The 22078-nt window shown below is 32.5% G+C and overlaps 1 protein-coding gene across 1 annotated transcript in view; it reads left to right on the plus strand.

The window, feature by feature from the left end:
* LOC147808571 (cytochrome P450 3A9-like) overlaps positions 1 to 21758 on the plus strand; it is a 33478-nt gene extending 11720 nt beyond the window's left edge. The window contains exons 6-14 of the mRNA XM_087163418.1: positions 833 to 921; positions 3220 to 3365; positions 4537 to 4649; positions 8198 to 8348; positions 12412 to 12572; positions 15200 to 15288; positions 18217 to 18360; positions 20148 to 20310; positions 21385 to 21758. Of these exons, the coding sequence (XP_087019544.1) occupies positions 833 to 921; positions 3220 to 3365; positions 4537 to 4649; positions 8198 to 8348; positions 12412 to 12572; positions 15200 to 15288; positions 18217 to 18360; positions 20148 to 20310; positions 21385 to 21483 (1155 nt within the window). The 3' untranslated portion in view covers positions 21484 to 21758. The remainder of the gene's footprint in view (positions 1 to 832; positions 922 to 3219; positions 3366 to 4536; positions 4650 to 8197; positions 8349 to 12411; positions 12573 to 15199; positions 15289 to 18216; positions 18361 to 20147; positions 20311 to 21384) is intronic.
* Positions 21759 to 22078: the final 320 nt, after the last annotated feature.

A 22078-nucleotide genomic window follows, 5' to 3' on the forward strand; every position in this document is an offset into this window, starting at 1 on the left:
TTGTTTGTTTTTTGTGAATTTTAATTTAATTGTTACATATGCTTCATAGCGTCATAACATTTGTGTAATAACAATTCATAGTGTAACAACGATTGTGATCAGTGGAGTGCCCAAAATATTGTGTCGCGTGCCATAAATGGCACGCGTGCCATTGGTTCGCCATCCCTGATATAGGACAACCTACACGGTAGAAATGAAACTCGCAGAATTCGCTAATTTACCTAAGGTTAGGCTTAGCTTTTATGTTTGACATTAATGGACGTGATTGTACTCTTATGCAGAGATGCCAACTGCTCCAATATCATCGCGTTGTTGATTAACAGGACTTCCCCCAATAGTTTTTTCCCCCAATGGTTATCCGATTGACAGTCCGTGAAAATCCGACCATAAGAATTTTTTTTTTCTTTTTGCAAATAGGAATGAGTAAATATCTATTGTTATCTATGAAAGTTTTTCTTGAATTTAATTCCGTGAGTTATTGAAGTTTTTTTCGGATTAAAATAGTCTTGAATTATCGTCCTGTGATTTATGTATGAGTCATTTTCATGATATAGAAGACAATCATAACTTGTCGAGCGAAGAAAAATATATTGTTTTGTAACTACTTTAATGTTATTTTTTTAAATTTAATTTTAATTCGAACTTTAATATGTTCTTGTAATTTGAAACGATCTTATTATTAGCTCTATTAAATATTGACACTATTAAGTAAAAGCTATAGCACTGTCTTAATGTTTTAGTATAGTGGTCAATAGAAAATTTTATTAAAAGAAAGTAATCAGTTATAATCTGCATATAATATGCATCAGAAATAAATTATATTTTTTTATAGATGGAGAATATCATCAATGGCTGTTCCAAAACTGTTCTGAAGACATTTGAAAAATATTACAAAAATGGAGAACCGGTTGATTGCAAGGCGCAAGTATCATTTCAATCATGAAGTTTTGTTTTTTTCAGTTTTGTATAGTTAGTCTAAAGTAAGGACTCCCCTATCCACCCTAGGCGGTGACTATGGTAGTGAGGTATAACTCTTTCAAGTAGGAGTGTGGGGTGACTGTTTAGGACAGGTTTTGGTTCCGTTCTTTTCTTCTAGAGCTAACACAATAGACCGAAGAAAAGGAATCTTTTTCTTCTGTATATTGTGTTAGCCCTAGAGTGAAAAGAAGCTACAATCCCTGAAATATGCTATTCGCGTCTCCATAGCAGCAGATGGCCTCGGACATTGTGGTAAGGGAGTTCTTATCGTAAACAAACTATATACTGATTTATATAAAAAACACTATAATATTTTTTTTTTAGATTTTACTAAAGAATTCTCAATTTGCAATATTTTAATACTTTGTATGTTTCCCAAATATAAAAAGGTCACGGGCTGTAATATTAGAAATTTTGGAACAATAGTAGCGAAACATTCAGGGTTATATATTAACATTAGAGAAGTTCACCACAGTTAAGTATATCTAATTAATCAGTTCGCATGAGGGCATATAAAGTAAATGTAAAGTCCTACTTAAATCGATGAATCAGAACAGAACAACGTGCATCAGAGTGATTTTTAGTGACAGATCATGGGAGTAAGGAAGGTATTTAACTTCAAATGGTTATAGCTTTTGGCGAATATTGTATAGGTTTACTGACTGTTTACAAATGTTGTAAAAGTATTCGTCAAAGATGTTATACGGATAAGCTAAAATACATGGCAAGTTAAACGTCAGATCTCGCATGAATGTTTTCCTGTTACTGCTAAAATGATAAGGTGTAATGGATAGTTATGTTTCTGACATTTCTTTTCTGATATGAGTAAAGTTATGGTGTATCCATTTTGTGTCTCTAAATATGTTACTTCTTCGCATTGTTCTGTTCTAAACGCATATTTCTAATTTTTACTTGAAACGTGTCATGTGAACTGCTAATCACTTACAAGAACTTTTCGATGCACTTTGTTATTAAACCAAGTAATGGCGCTATTAACCTTAGTATATTTTTTTGATGCTGAACTGCGTGTTCCCTTTTCATTTGATTAACCCTCATGAAATTGTCTTAAATGTCAATTAATATCTAAGAATTTTCTAAAAACAAACCTGTATGGAGACAATTATCTTTAACCCTTTGACGGTTAGGGAAATGAGCAGTTTTCCTTTCATTAATTCGCGAAGTATTACGAGCAAACAGAAGTCGAAAGTGGCAGCTGTTTTCGCCCACCGTTCTTCCGAAAATGTCACCCTTCTCTGGCGATGCCAACTGCTCCGCTTTCTGGAATAGTTATAATAAAGTGGTAACAAATTATGTAGTAAAATTCGTTGAAGAAGGACAGTTACGTCTACTTTTTAACAGAGTAAGCAGTAAATTGCAGATTTAACGTTGCATTTTGAATGAAACTTATAATTTTTGATACCTAGTGATGAAAAATTTACTTAAAAGGAAAAATACTATACTGAAAGTAACTTGAATTTCGCTACCACTAGAAAATACCATTTTACAAAGCGGAGCAAGTTGTCATCGGCTAAATAAATACAACTAATGTAAAACTTTATGAAGCATTTAAATACAGTAATTACCTAAATACCCTGAACAAAGTCTTCATCAGGCTCGAAACTTGATAAGCTTTATGTATCATAATTATCTAACTTTCGCTTTTCAGCCATTTTACTTTACAAACATCCTAAAAAAACGCTCCAAAATACGCATAAAAAGAACAAGGTAAAAAAAAAAAAATTCCCTCTTCATTATGAAAAGAAATTCATGGAACCCGTACTGCCATCTGTAGGCAGTAAAACTAACTATGTTTCGCGATTCGTTTTTAACTTGGTCAATGCAGAATAATAATGGCGAACAAGCTCAGCTCGCATTGGGGAAAAATTTCACTACGCGAGTAGTGCTCGTTACTAACCATTACGGTCGAAATCTTGCTCCCGAGCGGAACTCGTTTGCACTCATTATGAAGCACGATTAGACGGCTAGCCGAACTCGTTCATAACCGTCAAAGGGTTAAAAATGGTTTTAAACATTATGTTAAATAACAGAAACAATCAAAATTCAAAATTATGAAACCAAAAGTAAAGGAATTATTCGTGGTGTTGTATTTAATAAAATATTTACGCTAAATACAAATGAATTCAACATATACTTTATGATATTCCTGTTTTTGTGCCCGTTTGAATCATGACTTGATGCACTAAAAAAGTCCCCATGAAAAATAACGTCAAATATTTACAGGATATTTGGAGCATTTGTGACAGATGCCATAGCACTTTCAGCTTTCGCAACTAAAGTAGACTCTCTTAACAATCCTGACCATATTTTCGTCAAAATGATTAAAGAATGCAATCAGGCATTTGATATAAAGCGGGTTATTTTCCTGAGTAAGTATACTGCAAAATATCTTAACTTTCTTTTGTTTTTAAAATATATGAGTATCCAACTCTTACAAGATTATTCATCAAATATTATTTATGATTAAAGAATTATTTATCAAACATTTTCATTAGGCACACCTATCGATTGATCAAATAATAGAATTATAAGAGAGTGAACAAATTTTAATTAATATATGTTATAGATATTGAGAATATATAGTTATTTATTGATACTTTTATGAGGATATTCGTAAAAACCATAAAAATATTCTAGGAATGGAGGAAATATGTTCCAGGAATATAATATATATGCTATCCCAACAGCTTCTTCTCTTCTCATTAGAAAGATGGGATACATTTTTTACACACGTACAAAATTCTATTGAGAAAATATTGTAAAAAATGTGTTCTCTCGTTGGCTTCTTATCTTCTCATTGGAACGCTTGGATACACTTTTAACACACTTACGAAATTCTAATGATTATCGTTTGTAAACTAAATAATATAAAATTGTAGGTCTTACGGGTGTGTCACATTCACTTCTATTTTCGTAATTTACATATAATAATAAATTTTCAGTTTAATGAAATGGTAATTTCTCATCCATCCATCTTACAGTTTATATAATTAGTTAAGGATACGTTCATTGTTATAGCGGGATTCGAACCCACTACTCTACCACAGAGCGGTTTGTGGAACGGCAAGACTGGAAACAGAAAGACCATTTGGTAATTAGTCTAAGTTATAAATTTGTCCGCAATTTTAATTTTAAATAAAATGGTAGCAAATTAGCGCTCAAGCAAATTTATTAACGAAAATAAGTTGAAACCTTTGCTTACGGTATACCATATTGTACCATCACAAGTGGTCCACGTGTTGTACCATCCGTAAGAAAAAGGTTAAAATACATGGTGTGATATCAGATAGATGTATTGCCATTCATTTTATTAACTTATACTGGGGTGAACACCGTAATCCTTATTTCATTAAAATAAATTTCTCTTTTATTTTGGAGGATGGGTGGAAGAATGCTCAACGAACGGTATGGAGGGTGGTTTACTGGCTAAAGAGTAAAATAATAATAAAAAATAGCAGTATATGGAAAATACAGAAATTCTTAGAGCAAGGTTAAGAAAATATCTAATATTTCAAAATATGTGTGACATTTCTTTTGTAGGTCTGATTCCTCGGCGACTGCAGGCATATTTCAGGTTAGGAGCACTGAAACCAATGGATTTCTTCAAGAAAGTTGTTGTTGAAACCATCAAAGAAAGGAGAGAAAAAGGAGTGGTAACAAGCTTTTAAAAACTGCAGTTCGTTAATACTAATAATATGTCAAAACTTTGTTCATCGATCAAGAATCAACTTGTGTTCAAACTTTACTAGATAAAGAACAAGAGTGGATGAACCAGGCAAATAACATTTTCAAAGAGCTAAAATGACGGTAAAAAGAGAAAGAGAGGTATCCGAACTATTTTTATGAAGACTAATTAGACCATAGGGTTAATAATTATTTCCCTAATTTTATTTACCAATACCTAATTTGAAACAAAAATCATGCACGCATACTCAAAACTAAAGGGGATTAATGGGTAAGAATTTAAGAGAAAGTTAAACCGATTGTGCTATGTAGAACATACCCATAATGCCATGATTAATGAGGGATAACACTGAAAATATCATTTACCTGCTATATCATCACCTCCTACATCAAGATGCCTCCACACGGTCTTTTATAAGTAGTCCGCGCAGACTGTTTAAAAAGTGAGCTAGTTGTGCGTATGAACCCAAAACCTTTTATAAAAGTAATTGAGAGAAATTTATCTTATATATTTGAGAATTGAATCTGTAGTGATTGACAAGTGAATAAGGCAAGCCAATAATATTCATAAATAAAATAAATTTTTTGTCACATATTTGCTATCACTTTCTTATTTTAACTATATTCTGTATTAAATGACTCGTTCGGTAAATGGATATCCTTCACAGTGGTCTGATCGGACTACCTATGAAAAACCGTGCGGAGGCTATATTCTCTTTTCATACAATCAGGAATGCCAGACTTTTATACTTTATGGGAAAACTTCTTCTAGTGGTAGCATACTGTATGTGTGCTTGATGTTCTTTGCGACGAAAATTTAATTTAAATATTTTTTCCACACCACTACTTGTAAATGATTTAAAACTTCTCATGAAACACCACTTAGTAACATTTTCGTTCTGAGGTTAATATTAAAATGTTAGCAAAATGAACCAGAATTCAGAAAGCAATAGGTTTTCCTAAATTCTATGAAAGATTTTGAAACGGCGTAGTAGTTGGCCGCCATATATAATATATATACGTGTGTGGCAGAGATAGCCAACTGCTCCGGACACGCCAAGAATTTAAAAAGCGGTGAATAACTACAAAGTAAATTTTGCAAATATTTGACTATTTTTGCTTGCTTCTTAAAAGGTACAGCATGACATAAGTACTATCAAGTGCATACCTGCCAACTCTTCCGGATTTTCCGGAAGATTTTGTTTTCATATTTAAAGTGGTAGTAAATATATACTATTTTTTCTTTTTTAAACTTAATTTTTAAATGATTTTGATCACCACTATTCTTACAAAAATTAAGCACATATATTAATATGCGTTACTATCATGGTTGTCAACTTAAGTTTGCTCATATACAGCGTATTTGTTTGCTTAAAATTGAAGTTTTAATTCCATTTTAATACCAGACATGCCAACTGCTCCGGACGCGCCAAAATAATTAAAAATACGGTAAATAACTACAATGAAAATTTTGCAAGTATTTGACTATTTTTGCTTACTTTTTAAAAGGTACAGCATGACAACAGTACTAAAAGTTATTAATTATATAAGCCTACGAATTATTTAAAAATAGTGGTAGATAAAAATCCACTAAATTGAATTTATTAAACTAAGAATCATAATTGATCAACTACCACTTTAAAATATAAATTTGCTGTCCGGAGCAAGTTGGCATCTCTGTAATACCAGTGGGAAAAATGATAATGAAAGGGATTAAAAGTTGGCAGGTATGCAAGTGGTGAATTATATAAGCCTACGAATTATTTAGAAATAGTGGTGGATAAAAATCTACTAAATTGACTTTATTACATCAAGAATCACAATTGATAAACTACCACTTTAAATTATATATTTGCTGTCCGGAGCAAGTTGACATCTCTGCAACTTACTCCGGACAGCAGATAAATATTTTCGAATGGTAGTCTTTCAATGTGCGATAGTTAATTTAGTAAATTCTATCTATAGGGCATTTAAATACCACTTCTTTTAAATTATCCAAAGGTTTATATTATAAGCTACTTCATTGCTTATGAATGCGAACTAGCAACTGTCACCGAAAGGTTACCGGTACAACTTCTGTCAAGTCAAGTGCATATAAGTCATGTTGAGCGTTTTAAAAAGTTTAGTTTGTAGATCTCACCCCTTTTTATAATACAGTCAGACCCCGCTATAGTGAACACGGTTTATAGTGAATGAAATGTTCGGTCCCGTGCCTTGCTATACACGTATAATGTTATTTTTTGTGGATATAGTGAACCAAAAAAGTGAAGAAGTTGGATCTAATAAACTTTTTTCTGTCTTTGACTGATTCTTTTCTTCATTTTTTTGGAATAATTTTGAATTTTCTACTTCAAAATAAATAGATATACAGACTTTCAAAACCATCTATAGAGGGGAAAGTAGCGATAAGTATTTTTTCCTGTTTGATTCCTTTATCTCACTTCCCCATCCCTAAACATGCCAAGCAGATTTTTCCAACCCAGGTAGATGATGCACCTGTTAGATGTCAGTGGGATCAATATGCATTTTCTGTCAGAGGGAATGAGTGATTATTCATTATTCGTCAAAGGGTTGGACACTAATCTGTGTTGATAAGGCCCTCATTTCTACTCCTTTTTGCTCTCAGTTCAGTTAAAAAAAGCCTGCAAACCAATGCCTTAATCTCAACTATGGCGAGTAGTAAACGTAAAACGTTCTCCTTTGATGATAAAACGGGCATAATCTGAAAAATTGAAAATGGATGTAATCAAACTGATATTTTGAGAGAATATAAACTCTCCAAATCTACAGTTTGTAACAGCTGGAATAATAGATAATTTCTGCTCATGAAAAAAAAATTTGATAGCAGAAAAAAGTTGTGAAAAGCAGATCACAAGGATGTGGAAGAAACATTACTGAAGTGGTTCAGCATTCGAAGAAGCCGCAATCTTCCAGTATCTGGACAAATGTCGATGAATTTGCTAAGCGATTTTGTGAGACTACTTTTATGTGCTCGAATGGCAGGGTAGACAGGTTTGAAAAGTGGAATAACAGAAATTCAAGATCTGAGAGTCGGGAAACGTTTCCATATTTGATATTCAGGATTGCTCATCAGCTAAAGATTAAAAAATTTTTTTTGTACGCAAGACGAAGAGTTATTAAAAATAACGCATTTTTTTACTACTTCATAATATTTTTCAATCATTTATTTGAATAATATGTAATAAAAGGGAGGAGTTTGGGAACCATTAATTAAATTGCCTGCTTAACGGATATAGTGAACTCCCGGTTATAGTGGACCGAAACTTCGGTCCCTTGAAGGTTCACTATAGCGGGGTTTGACTGTATTTTGTCTTATTCGGGGCAGTTGGCATCCATGGTGTGTGTTTAAAAAAAAGTGGTCTGTGTTAAAAGGTTTGGTCGTCAACAAACAATTATTTTGTGGTGATTTCGACTGCTATGATTTCCAGTTTTTCAGTTTATTTATTCATATTTCACACTCTTCTTAGAATAAAATCATTTTCCTCCCTTTTTCCAGAGGTATGATGATTTTTTGCAAAGTTTGATGGACGCCGTGGAAGAACAAAAACCTGAAGTGAAAAAAACAGACACAAAAGAAGAAGAGGACGTACACGATCAATATGGTAGTGTAACGAATACACAGATGCCAAAACAACTTAAATATAAATGTAGGTTTAATTATGAATATTTTTATTACGCTAACGGAATTTAATTTAATTATAAACCGCGTTTAAAGGTGCCTATTTACTCCCGACTGCGAATAAATATTTTCTAGTGGTAGCGTTTTCAAGTATGATTCCTTGTCAGTAAGTTTGATTTATGAGTTTTTACTCACCTCTGTTTCTAAATATATAGCAGGTTATGTATAACGCCGCTATGCTTTGTTGAACCTTTTAAAAAAGTTGGTAGAATTAACTGAAAATCTGCAAATTTTAGTTAATAGTTCTTTACCGCTTTTAAAATCAATTTGTAGAACCCGGAGCAGTCGGCATCTCTGCTGCATTACAAGCTTTCTTTCTTTCTTTAAACAAAACTGGGTGCCTAGGCCGCGCAGCGGCCCCTACCCCATTCATCATTAAAATTATATACAGTGAATAAAACATTTTGAATTATGTAACAATGTGGTAACATTATAATGAAGTAACCATGATTAAAAGTATGTACAAACTTGATCGGAGATTTGCATTAATTGCCATTGAGAAATGAATATAGCCATGATTAGATGGATATACATGAAATACGAGCTTAATCTGTGATATTTACATTAATTGCTGTAGAAATTTGAAACTGAGCATTAATAATTGATGATAACATATATACACAAAATCGTGATTCAAAAACATGAAATACATGCTTAATCTGTGATATTTACATCAATTGCAGTAGAAATTTGAAATTGAGCATTAAAAATTGATGATAGCATATATACAGAAAATCGGGATTCAAAATCATGAAGATTCTACATAAATTTTGCTAAGCCTTAGTGGCACCATCTAGTGTGATCAGCATTCAAAAATATTAATTCGTATAGTAATAGAGATACTAACTAAAGTTCAAAACATATTTACGTTCAACACAAGTTCAAACAGTCTGCGGCACATTTGAGACATCTTGGTTATGAGTTGCAAATTCGCTGCGTGTGACCGTAATTTTGGCAGTTGTAGCATTGGATTGGGCATCTCCGGCCGCGGAACCTTTCAATTTTCACCGGAAGGGCACAAATATTGGTAACTGAGAAGTGACTTCCGCTGATGTAGTCGGTATTTCGGGCCTATTTGGCACAGGCGTGAGGGACTGCTCCAAATTATTTTTCTTTTTCTTTTCATCTTCTTTAATTCTCCTTCCCATATCTGCCAACTCTTAAGCCATTTTGGTTTCAAAATCCGAGCATTCCTCATCTGTCGTTGAAGCACGTGCAGGTCTTTCGGTCAGCCGCTTTCCGCCACGTCCGTGGTGGTGATACGTAGTCATTGTTGTTTGATTGCAAACATGAAATGTTTGCAGCCACAAGCTGCAATTCTAACAAACTCGAAGATTTAAAAAATTATTTTCATGTCATGTGTCACCAACAAAGTTAGAAATTAGGCATTGTCTACCTTGATTAGACATTGTGTGCAATGTCTGAAATATGTTGAAAGTGCATTCTATACAATATCCAAAATAGGTATCGTACGAAATGTTCAAAAGTGAACAACATAGCAGAACTTTGGAACAATCATAATAATATTATTTGTAAATAATTATTAATTTCTAATTATCTAAGTTTTTTGGTATGTTTGTTAAATTGTAGTTAAAGTTGTTTAATTTAAAATTACATTGCATAATACAACGTAATAATTGAAAAAAAAAGAATAAGAAAAATATATTTGTTCAAAATGTTGAAATTGTGCAAAACATTCATAAGAAAAGATTTTGCATGCAATACCAAAATTTTATTACATTTTATAGACGTTGTTGAACAGCAGACCGATTATTGAGTTTGCGACTATCAATGTTCAACTCCGTAGCCTAGTAATTTTGAACCTAATCCAGAAGACAGGGAAACTCCTGGATTAAATATTGGGAAAAATTTGTTTTCGTGGAGGACTTTTGATTAAACTAACCCGCATTTGCTTTACATGGAGATGAAAACAACCCACGGTTAGCCTAGTGACAAAGGGACTCCAACCCATGATCCGTCTACCACTGAGGATATTATACGTTAGCACTGTGGTCAGTGCTATGCGGATGCGAAATTTATATCGACTTGCCATTACTGGGATTCGGGTCACTTCATTGAAAAGTTAGAGCGCTATCCCCTGAACCACCATGGCTTACAATACCGATATTGTCGTTAACAGTTACATGAGATAGAAAATCATGCTATGGAGTTTTCAATAGTTTTTTTATATTAAGGATAATGTTCATTTTTTATGCTTTTGCTCAGTTTCTGAATTATCACTGTAAGAAAATTGCAAAACAGATAAAATTTTATTGTTTTACCTGTAAGTGCTTAGTAGGCTCTGGAAAATTTTTGTTTATACTAGTATTATTATTCTCTCACAAATGTATTGATAATGGTGAGCTGATAATGTTAATTGATATGTACCTACAAATATATTGATAACGAAATGGTTACCATTTTTTTTATTTCGATGCTTTTTGTGGAAATTTACTTCAGATTGTAGAAAAGGAAAACGATATTTGTTTATCTACCACAACAAAATATTAATTATAATTAATATATATTTTAATCTTCCGTACTCTCGTGATGTTAGATAGATAACATTGTAGATTTAAGTAATACATCCGCCAGTGAAAATTTCAGCTGGTAGATGTAATGAGCACATTATGAGAGTTTAATCTTAATCAGCGGCAGGACATAAGGCATAGAACTTGTCTCGGCCTATAATCCAAATGCTAGCTGTTCTGAATAATGATGAACTCATCATCTAGTTTTGATAATCTATCCCTTTCTAAAGCCGTGGTAAGTATCCTTTCCACCAGTTTTTTAAAGCTATGGTGAAACTTTTACCACTTTAAATTTAGGTTTCCATTTGTTAATAACTTCAGCTTTCTTGAAGTGCGTTTAAATAGAATTGGCAACCATTTGTTAATTTAAGAAAACGTATAAAAGTTATAAAATGCATTATTCTTTTTGAAGATTGTAGCATTTATAAAATTTATTTTATAAATAAAGAAAAATAAAAGTCAAGTTCCTAATAGGTAGTGTTAAATAAAATTACCACCAAAAAATGGCTTTTCTATAAACTAAATGAGTTTTTTTTTCTCCTATCAATTACTATTCTTATAACTATTTCAATTCCAAAAATTTAAGATTTTGGGGACAGTGTTTTCCAAAAGAACTAATATTTATTATAGATCTTTTAAAAAGCAGGGTTCTCTTATAATTTATTATAATTGCCTCATTTTATTTCCAACTGCATAATTTGAAATCGAAATTCTGCAATCATTATGTGAAAATTAAAGTAAAAGCAAAACCAATTCTGTTACATTAATCATACTTATATTGAAGTGACTACTTTATGTTATTTTCGCCGATAAATAAATTATCCTGAAAATGTCACTTACCTGATTCATCCACTAAGCTTTTCATATATTATCCACAGAATTTACTTGCATAGTTTCTTAATTAACTTTTCAACTGAGCTTAAAAATTATTGCGATTTATTTATTTTTTTAATATATGTACTTTTTCAATAATTGGCTCAAAAACACACGCGTTAATTAAAAATTAATCAGAAGTTTGCACGCGATAAATAAAATTTAAATTCATTAAAATATCTGTCACATTATTAAGGTGAGTGACAATGTTTCGGTAAGGATTTGACTCCTAGGATACATTAATGTATCAAGCAATCAAACACATTAATGTGTGAAGCATTTTACTTTATTTCAATTTTGATTTAAATCTACTGTAATATATGAAGTTATAGCATAGGTATTTTATGTAATTGTAGTGAACTAAAGTATAAATGTTGAAACAAATTGATTTTTTTTATTGTTTACCAAGGCTTCATTTGTCCTTTGGAACTATTACATAACTAACTAGACCAATTTATATGCACTGATGACCAAATTCCTTTAAATCTAATTTACAAATCCCTTATACCCCATCTTAGCTACCACAGGTACATGCATTTTCTGGAACTGCGGAAATTCCGCAGATGTTGGACAGTATGCATGAAGTAGTAGTACTATTTTCTTTAAAGTATACAACTTCTTTTTTAGGGCTGTCAGAAGATGAACTTGTGGCTCAATGCATTCTATTTTATTTTGTTGGATACGAAACTACAGCTTCAACGATAGCTTACATGGCGTATGCATTAGCAACAAACCAACAATGGCAAGATAAATTAATTGCTGAAGTGGATGAGGCGTTCAAGAAGCACGTGAGTACATCTTAAAACAATGCCAAGTGTGTGAAAAATACTTTTTTTTTGTCAGAAGATGAGAAGTGTTAATCTGTATCATAAAGTTATGCATCATAAAGTGTTAAGCTGTATCATATCGTGTGAGTTATAAATAAGAGAGTGTTCCCAAATGTCCCCCACAGTGATAACAAACTACTCATAAAAGCTATTTGAAATTTTCCTGATTTCACAAACTTTTCAATTTTGATTATTTTCATTTAGCATGCATCGAACTTCTATAGATACTTGAAGTTTCTATGCCCTTTCGGTGATCATGAAGAATTTAATAATAATTCTTTCACCCTTTCAATACGGCGAAAAATCAGTCCAAGTGCTCCCCATTGACGGGATCAGTTATTTTTCCTCCAAGCGATTATTAGATAAAATAACTTTCATGCCCAAAAGGTTGAAGGTCTTGGAGACGCATAAGCGTCCCCATAACAGCACACCACCAATAACAATTATTTCACAAGCTTCACTGATGGGACAGCATATGTCCCGCCGTAAGGACAAAGCATCTAAATCCCAGGACAGGGTATGTCCCGGCCGGAATTCTAGAGTCCATAACTCATTTTTATTGACATTTTACTTAACATTTTGATGATTATTTTAGGCAACGTTTTTTTTAATTAACATTTTCATGTACATTTGTGTTAACATTTTTGTTAACGTATTTATTTATGAACACTTTTCGAAATTAACAGTTATAAAATAAGAAAGGTAAAAAATTGAAAAATTTGAAAGTAGTGGTGGAGGAACAGCAGTATCTAAAGTCTGGATTTCTTGAGGGGGTGGTAGGGCTGGAAACAGTTCTTGCACAGTGCTGCTACGTTGCAAGAGGTGCACACTATTTTCGAGAGTGCCTCTTTATTCATTTTTACGAACCATGCACATCTATTGTGCGTTTTTCTTTCAATTGGGAAATGGTTTCCAACATTGAAAAGTTGTTGATGATGATGATATAGTTTTGGAGGAAGAGGGCCTTTGCTTATTGACTTCCTTGTTCGCATTTCTATACTTTCGTTCGTACATTGGGCAGTGTAAATGCAAAAGCTTTTGGGAAAGATCTTGAAGTAAGAATACACTTTGGTGGCTTCGTTGCCAATAGAGAAATTTGCTTGGCCCTTGATGTAACTATCTAGTGGCATTCGTGGTGCAAAGTTAGTTGGATAGGACCATGAAAGTGACGGTGGATTCTAGTTCTGGAGCTCAACTTCATCATCAAACAAATCATTGTGATTGGGTGACACGACTTCATTGCTGGTCTCCTCTACAGTGTTTTCCGAAGGCTCACTAATATAAGCGAGCTGTCCCAACTTGTTTTCAGGGTAAATTCTTTTTTGACTCATTTCGACTCTTTATCAGAAGAAGGAGCCTTCGAATAAGCCTTCAAATTGTTTAGAAATAGTGGTGGTTGAAAACCTAATAAATTGAATTTATTAAAACAATAATCGCAGTTAATAAACTACCGCTCGAAAATATGTATTCGCTGTCCGTAGCAAGTTGTCGCTTGCTTGATTAGATCTGGAATGATTGACGTGAGAAATTCATGGACTCAGAACGATGAGACCTTAAATCGGTTTGGAGCCCAAAGTGGGCGTTATTTTCTGTCCTAGATATTTTTCAGTAACTGGGACATATGCTGTCCCAGCCGTAATATCAAAAATTTACCAGACTTGGACAGCACATGTCCCGTCCGGTGCGAAAGGGTTAAAAAAGAACGGAATACATTTTACAGTATAGATTTTGCCGCTAATTTAAAAATCTGATGAACCTCTGGGTCGTCTGGTAAAGAGATATACTTGACCTTTATGCTGTTTAAGAAACAGAGGTTGCTATGAAACGGTGGATGTTTAAAAGTTAATAGTTTTACATTTTTAGTGGTTTGCAATATTTTTGCAATAAGTTTTACTAAACTGCGTGCACTGTGTAGGAAAGGGAGGATTAACTCTTTAATCAGTTCCAGTAATATGAACTTTTATTTCAACTGTACATGAAACCTTCAAAATCACAAAAACACTCTTAATATTATCTGACCGCAAAGAATTAATCCATTTTTGTTATTAATTTAAGTATAGTTTTGTTTCAGCATCATGGCCTTTACTTCTACTAAAAGGAAGCATGCTATGATATCTGAGAGAGAAAATGATAACATATGGAATAGGGATATAGCTTTACGAAGTTTGAAATAGAATATTAATAAAGGAAATTAAATTTTAAAAAAATCATCTAAAGCTTCAGATTAGATTCCATTTGTACAAAGGGTTTAAACAAAAAAAGAGCTAAAAACTATTTAGGACATTAAGACAAATTAATTTTAAAATAAAATATATTTATACTTACTCGAAAGAATAGGCAATTATTACGTAGTTATATTTAATCAAAAAATATAAATTTTCGGAGTTTATTATGAAAAATCAATCAAATACCTACGTTAATAATCCATAACCTATACTTGAATAGTTCGATTAACCGATGAGAGTGCTGTCACAATTATTTCGGATTACTGAGGTCTTACTGTTTAAGAATGCCTAAAAAGAAGCTTTTTATTGTTTTATTGTAGGACATTAAACAAAAAATTAAATTTTTAAGCTCTATGTTTTTAGGGCGAAGTTGGTTACGACGCAGTGAGAGACATGAAACTTATGGACGCGGTCGTATCAGAAACTTTGAGAATGTATCCACCTGGTTTAATGTGAGTACTTTTTCTCTTTTTAATTTTTTAGTTCATATCGCATTCTACTTTAGGACCTGGATTTTTTTAGAGCCTCGATTGTTAAATTGTTTTACAAAAAAATAAACGCATCTAGAATACTTATTGTTATAATTATTTATATTATAAAAGCAAGCAATTCACAACTCCACCACATTCAATTAGAAAAAATTAATTTAAGAATCGAAAATATTTTTGTACTATACTATTAATATATTACAGATTTAGAATTTTGTAAATCTAGGTATCTTATCGGGTCGGGCAAGTTTGACTCAGCCTTTCATCCCTTCAGTGGGTCGATAAATGAGTACCAAGCATGCTTGGAAACTAAACACTGGGGGTTCCGCTTTCGGCTGACCACCTGACCGGAACATCTGTTCCTGCACCCCAGAGCCCAAGGTCAAGAAAACTGAGATGGCTCAGTAGGCCTTGGCCATCTATGGGCTGTCGCGCCACTGAGTTTAGTTTAGTTTTAGGTATCTTATATCACCATAATATATCAATGTCTACATTATCTCTAATATTTAGATATCCCGAGCTATATTCTAGATTGATCTATGTATAATTCCAGACATTAGAGGTCTGCTTAAACGCGAGTATTTTTCCCTTTTTTAATTTTCCTGTCTTTATAGCGTGTTTCTTTCGGCCTGAGTTGCTTTGCGAAACATATTAATAAACCTAGGAAGCATTGTTATTCTTATTTATAATGCGAAATTAAGCAAATCTCATATCATGTCCGGTCCATGATATTAAATTACTGAAAATAGCAAACTTCTTCTTTAGTTATACTAGCTGGGCACCTGGGCCGCGAAGCAGCCCCTACCCCATCCACCGTGAGTTATTTAGAATTGTGTGAGTTCTTTGTGGTCAGCAGGCAGTGTGGTAGCTATGAGGGGGATTCACAAGCACTTTGCTTGAATAAATAGAAATAAAGAAAATAAAACAAAGCAACTTGCTTTAAACTATGTGTGGCTATAGAACTGGATGCAGATTGATGGTCTACGTGGGGAAACGCTTGATAGATCTTTCAATATTGTTGTTGCTGAATCTGATGCTATAGGTGGATCTGTGAGGTCTGTGAGTTGAGGCTCTTGTTTATTTTGATGAATGTGATATGAGGCGTCGGATGTAAAGTGAGGGGCTATTGGTCTGAATTTTGTTTCTTTTTTGCAGTTTTCGATGGTGAATATTTGGTTGAAGTAAGCTACATTGCATTTTTTGGCCTTGTCAAAGAAATCTGCATTTAATTTGTGAATTTATTGTGATACGGTCGGGATCTTGAGGTCTTTATGAATATTTGTATTTCTGATGAACTATCTTGCACAGGTGATTTTTCTTAGTATCTTGTTCTGGCATCGGTTGAGCTTCTTCATGAGGAATTCTGGTATGGTTGTCCATGCAGGTGAGGCATACGAGAGAATTGGTCTAATCATCGAAGTATATATCAGTTTTCTTAGTTTTAATGATACGTTCTGGTTGTAGATGAGTGGTTGGATTATTTTTGTTGCTGTATTTGCTTTATCTATTATATTATGATGTGTTAGATTTGAAGGGAAAGTAAAAGATAAGTCAGTCGATTTAGTCATGCACAAACTTAAGCTATGACTTTTAAATTTTTTTCACCCTGATTCTTATTCCGTATGAATACATTCATGACTCGCCCGCTCCAAAGAGGTAAAGTGTATAAATAATTATAATTGGACCTGAAGGTTGAGCTCAGTGCGTTTCAATAGCTAAAGAGAGCTATTAAAAATTTAAAAATATATATATAATAATTTCAATGCTGAATAACTGCAAATTTGAAAAGGACACCGGTGTTCCATGCTGTATCTCCTAACCATTAATTATTAAAATGCTAAATATAATATTTTTCATTTATTCTGACTTAAGTTAGTACAAAATTATGAAAAAAGTATGAAAAATATAATTAATAAAAGCTCCAAGAGATGATTGAAAAATTATCATTAATTATTAGAAATAAATCTAGGTTTTTTCATGTAAAATTTATCTCTCTGGCAACAAACTAGGAAGGAAATGGTTAGGTATCTGTAATTTTTTTGTGAGGTACCGCTTTGTCAGAATTAGTAATCATTTTAGTAATAAGTACAATTAGGGTAAGCTTATTGTTTAATTTCTCCTGCTTTTTTGAAATGCACCTCAAGATATTCAGGTATGTTATATTTCATAACCCATTCAGACCTGGCTTGCTGCATACCGGACATCAATCTATATTAACTACATTAATGTAACTATCTTTTTATTATAACCATCTATCCCATAATTTTTGTTTCGTTTGATGATAATGACTCTATTGCTTTTTAAATATTGCTATAAGCCATCTTCAGACTGAAGGCGATATCGTGAAGCTAAATGGATACTTCCAATGAAGAGAATATCTAGAAGCTAAATGGTTATTTCCAATAAAGGGAATATCTTGAAGCTAAACAGATACCTTCAATGAAGGGAATATCTTGAAGTTAAATGGGTATTTCCAATGAAGGGAATATCTTGAAGCTAAGTGATAATTTCCAAAGAAGGGAATATCTCGAAGTTATAGGGGTATTTCCAATGAAGGGGATATCTTGAAATTTATCTTACTTCAACTAAGCTTATCTAATTCCAACTGAAGGGGTGAAAGGAACTGAAATTGATAACATATTTTTGTTGTTTCAGTTATTGTAAATATAGTTCATGAAATCAAAATTAAATAGTTAAGCATAAAATTTACTAACGCTTTCAATTAAAAAAAACATTTAAAAAAACACTCGTTTGAGCGTGAAAAATTGGTTCAGAGTGCGTTCATACTTTTCAAACCGTTTTGTTTCCCAATCAAAAACTTTTAAAATTTGAAATGAAGTTAATTTAATATTTTTGTTTCATTTGTTTTATTTTATTATCTTTCTTTTTCAGGACAGCACGAATAACGACATCAGATTACAAGTTAGGTGATACAGGTATAGTTTTAGAAAAAGGAATACCTGTGCTTATTCCACTGTACGCAATGCATTACGATGTCGAGTTTTTTCCTGAGCCCGAAACTTTTAATCCCGAAAGGTATGTTCCATTTTAGATGTGAAATTTGTGATGATTTTCATTTTGAAATAAGCATTTAGAGTTAAAACCAGTCTAAACATTGTTCTTCTGCAAACATGAAAGCAAAAAAGACAATAGTTAATTGATATATTTTAATTGTTATAAAAAAAGGAACATATTAAACGCAGACGAATTTAAAATGAAGTAAGTTGCTTCTTTGCAGGCTGATAGTAAGAATAAATAGATGTTCTAAGGCAACAGGAATATACCCTTTACACAAGGCCTGACATCAGGCTCGTGACGTCACAAGAGGAACAAAAATCTCCGATTATCGTAGCCTTCTTTCAGACAAGCACTGACGGGTGAGGAAAACTTCAAATCAGGCCTGAATTCAGGCGCGGGATAATTGGATCTATGCCTCACGTGCTTATTTTTCGTCTGTCCTTTCAAGGTGAGGTTCTTAACATCAGGAATGATCTAAATTTGACCCACCTTATTTCAGGTTTGTTTAGGGATTATAATGATTTTTTTTTTCACTTTCTATATGCTAATTACAAAATTGGCGTAAAGTGTCACGATGACAAGAAGCCACAGTTTTCTAAAAATAAAAAGCGTGTTTTTTCTCTTCCCAAATTTTAATGTTTGAAAAAATATCTCAACACTGCATTTCTCTTTCGAATAAAAAATTACAAAAATTGAGAATTATTTATTGATTATAATGATTTTCCTCTAATGAAAAAACTTCGGCAAAATTGGACATTTTTAACATAAATTTAATATCTTAAAGTTTATATAATTGCACGTTCCCTTCCTGCCCTGAAAGAGGCATTTCTCGCCCTTGAGTTGGCTACAAGACAAATGGTCTTGGTCATAAATGTAGATAAAACAAAATATATGTTATTCTCAAGAAACAGAGTCCCAGACCCCTATCTTGAAACAAATTCTTATAGATTTGAAACAGTGAGGAGTTTTACTTACTTAGGATCAATTATTACCATTGACAACAGAATTACTCCTGAAATAAAAAACCGACTCTATTTGGCGAATAGGGCTGTCTATGGGCTCAGAAGATTTATTAAATCTAGGTTTCTTTCTAGGAAAACAAAGTTCTTAATCTACAAAACTCTTGTCCGGCCAGTCTTGACATACGCCTCTGAAGCTTGGACAATGACAAAACTGGAGGAAAATTGTATCGCAATTTTTGAGAGACAGATTTTGCGGGGTATACTTGGTGGTGTAAATGAAAACAATAACTGGAGAAGGAGATTTAACTTTGAACTGTACAAGATTTATAAACAACCTGATATTATTAAATACATAAAAATAAAACGAATGAATTAGATCGCAAACGTGATTCGAATGAGTGACGAAACACAATAAAAAAGATACTGCTTTTTAGACCAACTGGAAAAAGAAAGCGGGGAAGGCCGCGGTTGAGATGGGCTGACTCAGTGGAGTCTGATTTTTTTGCTATTAATGAAAAAAATTGGAGATCAAAGATAAATCGGAAGCCCGCGTGGATAAATCTTCAGAGGAAGACATTGGCTCACATTGGGCTGTCTGGCCAACTATGATGATGATCATTAATATCTTAAAAAATTTATAAATTTTTTGTCCGGTCTGAAACCTAAATAATTCTTTACTGCGAGATGGTGTGTATTTAGTTTGGAATTATAGCTTTGTTTCGAGTGTGAGGCAATTAAAATGCGTCTTTTTTATTTTTTTCGACAAAAGCTGCAAAAAATATTATTTATGATGATACACTTTCTGTTTTTTCGTATTTATTTGATTTAATTATTCGCTTCTAGGTTCATGGATTCATCTAAGGTTAAACACCCACAATATACATATTTACCATTTGGCGAGGGACCACGGAATTGTTTGGGAATGAGATTTGCTTTGTTGGAGATTAAGTTATGCATGGCTAATATATTACATCATTACAAATTTAGAACTCATTCAACAACAAAAGTAAGAATTTTTGTATGTTATAGATAACCCAAATCATGTTTTTTTTCAGTATTGTTTTTTTTAGGTAATGTGTTAGACAAATTAATAAAAAAATTACTTGTTATGAACCAGTATCTGTAGTGAAAATTTTTTGTATAGACCACTTTATGTTTCCTGTTATTGATGAGTTAATAATAAATATTGGATAAGACATTTTCTTAAATAATTCGGAAGCTAAAACAGTGGGGCCACAAGTAGAAACGTCTTGAGGCAATTTATGTAGCAAAAGAGATAACAGAATATTTTAATATTAGATTTCACATTCTGTTTCAGTTGTATACTCGAAATAAGGAAATCTATTCCAAATCAGTGTCGTTTAAATAATTGTGTTTATTACACAGTGGACGAAATGTTTAGTTAGAAGAAAGTGATTATACAAGGTAGAGGTGATGTGTTTGGGGTACCAGTGGTCGGAAAAAAACTACAACTACTTTATTACAACAGTAGTTAACTAAAATTACTTTTTTTTTAATATAGGAACTGCAAACTACTTTCGAAATGTAGTCAACAAATTTAGCTGGAGAACACCAATATTCAAAGTTAGTTTGAATATAATATTGAAAAGCATGAGGAGGTATTAAGAAGTTTTAATTCATGTTTTTATGAAATTATTTTTTATTCTAAAGCACTTATTATGAATTTGTTCTTTTAGCTTTACGCTATGCTTTTTTAATCAGTATGGTTTTCTCTCCATGCTTTTCGCGTCAGTAATTTAAGAAATGCTAGGAAATTTTTAAATATTTGTGAATTAAGTGATCAATGCTTTTTTATATCCTCCAAAAATAAAGTACAGTGGGAAAAACAAAAAAAAAACGGACCACCCTGAATAGCATTCGCCTTGATCCGATCTTCACGTTCTAGGATTCAAATCTTAATGGTTTGAGGGGATGACTGCAGAAATTTCAAAAATTTATTTTTACTAGACCCGCTTGCAATGTGTTAGATGGTAAAATCTGAATGAATGAAATGAAATTTACTGAATAAAAACTAGAGATATAGCAAAACACAAAAATGAATTTATGTTTTTTTTTTCAGGTGCCTTTGGAATACAAGAAATACTCAGTGTTCCTCAGTGTTACCGAACTACCTTTGGCTTTAGAGAAAATTAATCCAAGTGCGGATTCAACATTGTAAAATTGAGAATGCGCACTGCTTCATATTTTCACCTGTGAGAAGTCGGCATATTCAAGAAGATTAAAAAAAATAACTCTATACATACTTCTTTTTGTAAATATAACTCACTATAATCTTAATCCGTATTAGAACTATTTTTTGTATAAAGGATGGTTTATGAAGGAAAAATAAACAGTACAGAAAAAAAGGATTTATTTCATGCATATGAAAGTGATAAATGAAGTTATTTAAAATGTTTGTGTTTAATTTTTTAAATAAAAATAGAAAGAAAAAAATATACAGATTATTGTTTCATTTTCAGTTTTTTGTAATACCATCTAGCAAGTTCTCTAACGTTTATTAACCCTTTGACGCAAATTTATCATGTTTTTCATACTTATTTAACTATTTTGTATTAATTTAGGTCAAAATAATATAATTTACATGTTGCTTACGCCACTACAGCGCCATCTGTCGTAAAGCAGACTTTCCTCACACATTCACTCTCGGGACCGCAACGGGGAGAAGATGTGTTAGCTATGATTATTTTGTGTTGTCTTGTATGGTTTCCTTAATAAAAGCTTTAAATGTAAGTCCCCTAGAATGCATTGAAGCT

The sequence above is a fragment of the Parasteatoda tepidariorum genome, chromosome 5, assembly GCF_982258835.1.
Source record: "Parasteatoda tepidariorum strain Cologne lab strain chromosome 5, Ptep-v5.0, whole genome shotgun sequence".
In the NCBI taxonomy this organism is placed as follows: Eukaryota; Metazoa; Arthropoda; class Arachnida; order Araneae; family Theridiidae; genus Parasteatoda; species Parasteatoda tepidariorum.